Here is an 8,654-nt window from a genome sequence, read left to right as displayed (position 1 = left end):
TGGGAGAAAGGGAAAGTAAGACGCAGAAGGGAAGGAAGAAAATAAAGGGTGTGTTATTGAACAAGTTCCCACAGTGGGCCAGGAGGGCTCAGCCCCACTGAGGAACCCCAGGAGGCGGTGTAGACCACGCCTCGGACATCCCAGCCGAGGGAAGACGAGTCCGTTTTCCCACGCCCGACCATCATGGTCTGAGGCCTCAGAGGCATTAGCTCTGCCTGCCCTTCAGGCTGCCCCACACGTGCAAGTCCAGAGAACGCCCGAGGATAGGGAGTAGCAGGCACCTGCCAAAGACCACTGTCTATAAGTAGTGAGACAGTGAGATGCCTGCACTGTCCACTGTAGGGTAGACCATAGTAGACTGCCACTTTCGACATGATTTTTTGTTGTTTTTTTGTACATCAATGACATATTTTAGAAGCAGGAAAGAAAAACTTATAATAAGAATACTCAACAAAATATTAGGCTTTCTAGAGAAAAGACTAATAAGAGGCTTGAAATTAAGTCAGAAAATATGCAGGGAGGCCAGGGACTCTCTCCTCAAAGGGGTCCGTCCACCTAGAAAACGTGCCCTGGACGTGAGCCCACCCCACACACAGGGTGGATGGTGCTGGAAGAAGAGAGACGGCACAGATGAAGCGCGTTCTGACATTTTATTCACTGGTCATAAATACAGTCTCGTGCGCACGAAGGGGATCACGAACAAGGGGCTAGCACCTGGAGCGTGACTGTCGCAGAGCGCTCGCTGCTTCATCATCACTGGCTGGAGGACCCCCTGCAGCTGCTCGGGGCGTACCCCCGATCAAGCTTTTGGCTTTGTGGTGATCCTCCTGCTGGGGCAGCAATTTATTCTTGGCTCATTCTCAACAATTTTAAAAAAATCATAAAAGATCGAGTGTTTGCAAGAAAATATCAAAGAGGATAAGAAGATTTTGAGTTCTTCTCAGAGTCTAAAAGTAAAACGGGGAGGTAAGGAAGAAGGAGAGAAAGGGGAAAGATGTCACGGGTGGGCCAGGCTTCTTCCTTTCCCCAGAGCGTTTTTAAAAAAAAAAAAAACGGGGAGGTATTAATGCTGTTTGGAGATGGGCTCCGTCTCTCTGATGAGCCACTCTAGGGCTTCCTGGCGGCCCTGTTTTTGCAGTTCCTTCCCGATCACGTCCCTGCAGGTCAGGTGGTAGTTGTTGAGCCAGTCGCACTGCAAGAGGGAAGGAATACAGACGTGGTCTCACCATCACACCTTCACCAAAGGCTGTGCAGCGAGCAGTGAGGCCCCATGTGCTGAGATCACAGGATGAGAGTAAAGGAGCACAAAACCCTTTCTCTCTGCTCATGGACAAGCGACCTCCTTACCTCCCTGGAAATAGATGGGACGAGGCCACATGGCTGATGGTGAAAATGCTCCTGGAACCATCTACTGCCTGTGGACTGGAGTGAGTGTGAGGGAACCATGAATGCCTGACGGCAAGCCGTGGCTCTGGGCTTCCCTGAATGCAGAGTAACTTGTAACCGGGTGTCCCCCTCGACAGCACCCCTGGAAGCCATGATGCAAGAGTGGGGGCAGGGGTCTCACAGCTCCTGCACCCACCCTGGTTGCCTCAACTGCTGTGAAGACACACCTGAGGCTGTCCTACCAACGCGCTGAGTTTCCTATCCCGTATCCACCTACAAAGCTGAATAAACTAGGATCAGTCAAGCTGGTGAGGGTCTTGTGAGTGTGGCCGTCTAGATGCACCCAAAGCCTTTGGAGGTCAAGGACTGCGCTGCTGCAGGGTGGGGTTGGGAGTAAGCTTGACTTTCAGAGCCTCAAATGAATGGGGCGACCACACCAGGCAATAAAAAAGAGGAGCCCGATGGGACTTGTGGGGGGTGTGTGTGTGTCTGTCTGTCTGTTGGGACGGGGCGGGGGGTACTGATGCGCTGAACCTGATGACAAGGGTTCTGTCAGTCTCCTCCGGGTGAGGAGTGAGGGAGGATGAGGGCTGGAGGGAAGCACGTTCTGCCAAGAGAGTGACAACCCACGCTCTGCACTGCCCCGAAGGGGGCGTGACCACGTCACATCAGACAGACGGGGTGGTGTTGCCGATGACTGACCCAACTGGTGCTCCTGTGCCCACTGATAAGCGCCTACTAGTCTTTCTGGGAGGTGGGGAAGAGGGGTGGGATATCAAACGCAAGCAAACGGCTGCACGTCAGCAGCAAGGCCAGGCAGGGCTTAAGGCAGCCTGCCGTCCAAAGCAGCTCAACAGTGCAGGAGGCAGGAGCAAGCCTAGGACCACAGACACTCCCAAGACCCTTTTGGTTGGGGGCAAGCTGGGGCACCCGCAGGGGGCTGGAGCAAGGTCACAAAGGCCTTGGCAGCCTGCAGCACCCACATTCGTGTCCAACCAAAGTCCTCTGCTGCCACCTGGTGACAAATCGATGGTGACAAATCGATGGGAATGCAGACCTAACCCCAAAACTCCCTAAAGTTTCTACTAAGACTGTTTGGGAGACGGTGAAGGGCAATGACTGGTATTTTAAAAGCCCAAAGGATAGAATCTTGCTGTGGGGTATTACTATGCCTTCTTAAGACAGAATGAAGCCCCAGATTTACTGAGTGGTATATGGGAAATGAACACTTTTGCTAAAAGAGATAATAAATACACTCTGCTTGGAATATTAAATACTGTCCTCTACTTGTAATTTGTGGAAACTTGCTAATGATTCCAAGGTAAGAAGATATTATCTGTCCTATAAAAACTAATTGGCTAAAAGAATAGTTCAGTGATTGGGGTATGTAAGGTACAGTAATGAACACTGGACCAGACAGAGAACACTGGTCTTTGTCCAATGTCATGGGGGAGTCACAGGTTAAAAAGACTCTCTCCCTCAAGGAAAAATGGCCTTGCTTAACCTTCCTCAATGCACTATTTCCCTGGATAAAGTGGAAGGTCACGTGGAAGAAATGTCTCCTGACTGGTACACTTCACGCGGACAGCAAGGCCTATGTGACCTGGAATCACCTGGCGGAAGCCACAGCCTTGGGCTTCCAAGAGGGCAAAGTGACTTATTAGTAGAGGGTCCCTTGCTAAGACCCTCGAAGCTGTGCTCGAGGGCCACGAGGAGAGATTGGTTCCTTGGGCAGAGGGCTGTAAGCAGGGTGGCTCCCATGCTCACTTCTGTGTCGTTCTCCCCTCTCACCTAAGCCACCCCTGTGGGGACCGGAGAAGAGCCCCAGGACCGCAGGAGAGAATCTTCCTGCTGAAAAGACACACCTGACGCTGTGCTGCTGACAGGCTGCTTCCTGTTCTGTACCCATCTACAGACTGAATAAACCAGCATCAGCAGGGCTTGTTTGGGTGCTGTGAGTGGGAACATTTGGCTGAATCGAGGCTGGTGGTCAAGATGAGGTGCCCAAGCACAGAGGGAATCTAAGCAGCAAGCAGATGACCTTCCTCTGTCACCCTTCTGTGAGCTGGGTGAGGCAGAGAGGGGGGCTCCTGGCTGGGAGGGCCCGTTCCACAGCCCTGCAGAGGGGGCTCCCCAGCCCTCAGAGGCACTTTCCTCTAGTGCCAAGCACAAGGCCCACGCAGGCTCCACTGAGGGTACGTTTCTGCCTCAAAAGCCCCTGGGATGAGGCCAGTGGCTGCCTCTGGTAACAAAAACTTCTTATTTCTAGAGTGATGCACCACGCTTGTCCTGCCTTTGGCTTCTGCTACGCATTTGCTTTCTGCTGGACTTCTGCCTGCCTGCCTTGCTCTGGAATTTGTGTCCTTCTGGCTTCTGTCTTCCTGGCTTGGGCCTGACCACTTCACAGCAGACAGCCGGGGTGGTGGTGTTTCCACCCTGTTTTGACCCTTGTCCCTGCTCTGACCTTGATCACTTGCCTGATCCCTCAAGCTGTACTCCAGGTTCCTGGGCCTGCCGCCTCAGCTGGCCTCATGAGCCTGGGGACCCGTGCTGGGATTTGCAGGGGTTCCAAGGCCTGTCACCCTCTGAGCCTGACAGGTGAGCACTGCTGTGCGTCTGCTCTGTGACGGGCTTCAGAGCCCAAAGCAACAACCTCTCTCCCTGCCTGTGACAAAACTCGGCATGTGATAATAGCATTTGCTTCTCAGTTCCTTAACGTTTCACGCAACACCAGAAAACAGTCTGGCATGTGCAGTGGCCCCACCCACCCACAAAAATGCAGGGGAGACACATGCCCATGTTTGCTAAACACGCCTGAGGGCAGCTATGGCTCCGGCCCTCCTGGAAAGCCACAGCACGCTAGTCATTCCCACCTGTGAAGCCCCACCACCCCCAACAGTGAGGAGGGCAGGGCTACATCTACCTCGAGACCCAAAGACACAGGAAAAGCACCTCCAGTCCTCAGGGGACCTAGGATTCTCCAACTCAGCTGGCCTAGGCTCTGACTTAAAAACGAGAGCGGAGGGGAGAACGCAGGGCGGCTCCCCACCGCACACGCTTCCGCCCTCCCCCAAGGCCTCCTCTTTACCTCTTTGTCTGTAAGAGAATCCACATCTATCATTTTGGTCTGTATCGGAACCAAAGTTAGAGGGTCGAAGGTCAGGCTTCCCCGGTTACTGAAGTTATACTGTGGGAGAAGGAAGAAAACAGAAGCTTTTACTCCTCTTTACCACAATGACCCGCCACAAGGTCACTCCCACCAGACAGGACCGTCCCTCAGAGCCGGGTGTAACTAGGAATCGAGACGTGGTTCACTGGTCACCATTTTTAATAGACACAGCGGATGCCACCTTCCAAGAGCTGCTCCACTGGGCAAACAACAGCCTGTGCCACCAGGAAAAGCCAAAGAGAGCTGAGGGGCTCCCAGCAGCAGGTCCACAAGACTCCTGCCTGCTGTGATGGAGAAGAGGCACAGAGGGTGTCTGGAAGCAGGGGGATCTCTGGTTTTGGTTCTCGAGCCTCTGCTAAGGCGTAAGTCCCCCAGCAGATCCCTTTTTTTGACATCAGCCACGCAGCCTGCCGTGACCCCGCCAGGCCCATCAGGTGACAGGTAACAGGCCTGTCCAGTGCACGTGGCATGGAATGGCCGGGGCACACAGGGCACGCTGGGTCTCTGCTCCTGGCGGGGCCTGCGGGAGTGAGGGGAGAGGCCACTCTCAAGAAGAGTGACGTCAGTGTGCAAGCAGAGAGCAGACCCCTGCAGTCAGCTTCCCTGAAGACTTAGGAAGCCACCTCCCTCCAACTGTTCCATTTCCAAAATCACCCATGGAGGAGAAGCAAACAGGTCTTCTAGGTCAAGCCCAGCACCTCAAGCCTGCGACCTCTTGGTAATGTGATGGGGAAAGGGTGACACACCTGTCTTCCAGAGGGCACCACACCTGTGGGGCCCAACCCAGGGGATAACTCGGGCTTCCTCAGCTTTACCTGATAAAAATCATCTGGGGCATTTGTTGAAAATAGTTCCCGGGCCCCAGCCGTGGAGATTCTGCTTCAGGGTCTGGAAGGGGCCTTTAAGCGAGCACCCCTCCCCCACAGCAGAGGCGGCTTCACGACAAGAAGCTGCCTCCAGTAAACTCAGAGCCCCAGCTAACATCAAGCAGGGGCCTGCCTGGGGCTCCATGAGGTCCAATTCTGGGTCCCAGTTCACTAAGGATTTTCCTTCTGGCTTTGCAGAGGAGAATGAATCCCAGGAGAGACACCACTATCAGGGGAAGGAGGCTCCATTTTGGCCCCAGAATGACATGCTCTTGCTTCCAAGGACAAAAGTCCTCATCCTCCCCCATTAAGGAATAAGGGATTTTAAAAACAAAAACCTAATTACTCACCTTGGTCTTCACAGGCACCACCAGGACAACATTCTCAATGCGAATTCCGAAAGCCCCATCTTCATAATACCCTGGCTCTAAAACAAACCAAACCCCAAAATGAGAAGCAGCCCACGATGAAGATAAGCACAGAGAAGCTTGCACTCCTGGGATGACAGCGCTTCCCCGAAGGAGAAGGAGAAACAGATGAAGGGCCACTCAATCTGGGTGTAAGAGCCCAGAGACACCTCCTCCCGTGGGGCACTTTTCAATAGGCACTTGAGGTCCAGACAGAGAAAGACTCAGAAGTTCCTGAGAACTGGCTTCAGGGTAGGGAGTACAATAACCGAGGATCTGCCAAATAAATTATGGGGCATATCCATAAGACACAATGATGCAGGCAGTAAAATACATTCACAAAGATGCGGTAACGATATGGGAAGAGACAAGAAGCTAACATAGCAAAATATTAAGTCATGTTTCCGCTGGGTGTCTGGATTACAAATGATTTTCATTTTCTTCTTTATACCGTTCCATAGTCTCACTTTTTCTACAATGAATATTTATCACTTTTATAATCAAAAAAGGTTGTTGTCTGTTGTTGTTGTTAATTCAGGAAGGAGAAATTATTTCCAATTTACTTTATAATAATTAAAATATAAGAAACAACAAAGAGCTTTCAGAAAGGCCAGAGGACCCACGCACACCCTCTAGGTGAGGGACACCTACCATCAGTGACAATCATGCCGGCCTCCAAGGGCTCATCAGAGAATGTTTTATAACTGATGCCACAAGGACCCTCGTGAACATTCAGAAAAGACCCAACACCGTGTCCCGTCCCATGCAGATAATCCAGGCCAGAATCCCATAAAGCTGAGCGGGCAAAGGAGTCAAGAAGGTGGCCTGAAAGACATATTAAGAACCACTTGGTGATTCTGTACAGTACTTTTCAACTTGCAAAGCACTTTGGAGATTACGTTTGTTATGTTTGGCTCCAGAAGGTGAAACAGAAACCAGCGGGTAAAAGTTACTGGAGGATTCAGGTTTCAGCCCAGCACAAAGAAGAACTTTCTAACAGTCAGAGCTCCCGAGGAGGGCAGCTCCCCCCCGCCGTCAGAGCTCAGTCTGAAGCTGGAGGATGCAGGTGAGGAATGGTCGCCCGTAGCAGGTAAGGGCTGCAGTAGATGACACGGACGTTCCCTTCCCAGCGCTGGGACCCTGCAGTTTCAGAATTACAAGATGAGATTCTAACCAGACTGCAAGCATGAGGAAAGTGGTGCCCAGGGAGATGAGTGCCAGCCTAGCCTAAGCAGACTCAAGGCCCAGGTCTTGTCAACTCCCCGTGCAATGGCCCACCCACCCATCCTCATGCAAAACGGTATATATCTCAAGTCAGGTTCTCAGTAAAATAAATCCCAATGAGGGTCCTGAAAGGAGGCACTGGCCCAGCACTGAAGGGCAGACAGGAGGCTGCACCAACTTCCACTGGGGCCCTGAGGCCTTCATGCCCTGCTGCCCTCTCCTGGGAGCCACCCACATGGGTCACCTGACACCATAATTGGTCAGGAGGGAGGTTCACACCTGACCCTGGGCCCAATCCTAAGCCTGGCTCCCTGGAGGTCCTCTCAGCTCAGGCCATGCAGCACCCCCATTTGCCCAGGATGGGCCTGAAGTAGGCTGGGGGCTGGTACGGCGAGGGAAGGACATGTTCTTCCACCCAAACTTAGACACGTCTGATGCCTGAACAAGAAAAAGCCTGCCATGTGATTGAAGGAATCACCTACCTTTGGTTCCAGTCGGGAAAACAGCTGCACTCACAGCTATGTGGCCCTTGAGGACATATGTGAAGCATTCCTGCCAAAGAAAACCCAGAGGGCATGTTCAGGACTGGCACAGACGTTTTAATCCTATAGTTTTTGGGTAGTTCTGAAAACCTTGCCTCTGAAGGTTTTGTAGCAATACCACAGAGAACATCAGAGGAAAAAGGAAAAAAATCTGGTGGTGGAAAAAAACCTTGGCCTTGGTACCAATTTTCCAGAAAATCTTGAAATTCGATTTAATAAAAGAGAACTGACTGAGAGATGACCCCGCCAGTCTTTCCCTTGTAATGAACATTCTGCCATATTCTCTGCCATCTGAGCCTCAGAAAGACTGGGGAAAAGTACTAAAAAGTACTGATGACACTAGCTAACACTTACTGAGCTATTCCTCTGTGCCAGGCACGATACGTACAGCACTGAACGTTTAATCCCACACTTCATGATGGAGGCACTCTTGCCATCCCCACTTCACAGAGAGATGAATGCCAGGTCGTGCAGTTCATAAGTGGCAGCATGTGGCCTTGGAGCCAGGCAGTCCTGCTTCAACCTCTGTGCACCTCACCACCATCTGTACTCAGGGTTTAGTCCCTACTGCCTGGACAAGAAAAGTGCTGTTTGGAAGGGTAGTGGCTTGCCAGTAAGGTGCAGAGTCAGGACTAAACCCCACACTGTTCAATCTGGTCTGGATTGAACACAGTACAAGAAGAGTCACACCAAAGGTAGGTATCTGGACCCAAGGTCAAACCCTTCTTCATTTGCTGGTGCCTACAAGTGAATGACACAAGGGACCAACACTGGGAAATCTGCCCTGCTCTATCCCATAAAGCCCTCTTGCCTGGACAAGCTTCCTGAAGGAGCTCCCTGGAAAACGAGATATACTCAGAGATTCAACCAGTATTTGCCAAGCAGTGACTATCATCCAAGAACCTGCTGGGCTCACAGAACCTTCACAGCCAGCCTTGGAGGTGAGTACTCTTCTCACCGTTTTTATGGATGGTCTAAGTGTTGAGTTCAAGGTCATGGAGTCTGTAAACAGCAGAGAAGATCTGAAGCCCAGTCTCCAGACTCATGGTACACATCCCTC

At 51.8% G+C, this 8,654-nt stretch overlaps 1 protein-coding gene across 3 annotated transcripts in view; it reads right to left on the bottom strand.

Annotated features, from left to right (window-relative positions):
• Positions 1–636: 636 nt before the first annotated feature.
• The window catches only part of XPNPEP1 (X-prolyl aminopeptidase 1), a 52,851-nt gene continuing 44,833 nt past the window's right edge, over positions 637–8,654 (bottom strand). For all 3 annotated transcript variants that reach the window (XM_057531169.1, XM_057531170.1, XM_057531171.1), the window contains 5 exons: positions 7,535–7,604; positions 6,480–6,653; positions 5,772–5,848; positions 4,475–4,573; positions 637–1,192 (listed from right to left, as the gene is read on the bottom strand). In XM_057531169.1, the coding sequence (XP_057387152.1) occupies positions 1,064–1,192; positions 4,475–4,573; positions 5,772–5,848; positions 6,480–6,653; positions 7,535–7,604 (549 nt within the window). In that variant the 3' untranslated portion in view covers positions 637–1,063. The remainder of the gene's footprint in view (positions 1,193–4,474; positions 4,574–5,771; positions 5,849–6,479; positions 6,654–7,534; positions 7,605–8,654) is intronic.

This window comes from Balaenoptera acutorostrata, chromosome 16 (genome assembly GCF_949987535.1).
Source record: "Balaenoptera acutorostrata chromosome 16, mBalAcu1.1, whole genome shotgun sequence".
NCBI lineage: Eukaryota > Metazoa > Chordata > Mammalia > Artiodactyla > Balaenopteridae > Balaenoptera > Balaenoptera acutorostrata.
This window is presented reverse-complemented; position numbering and strand designations above follow the sequence as displayed.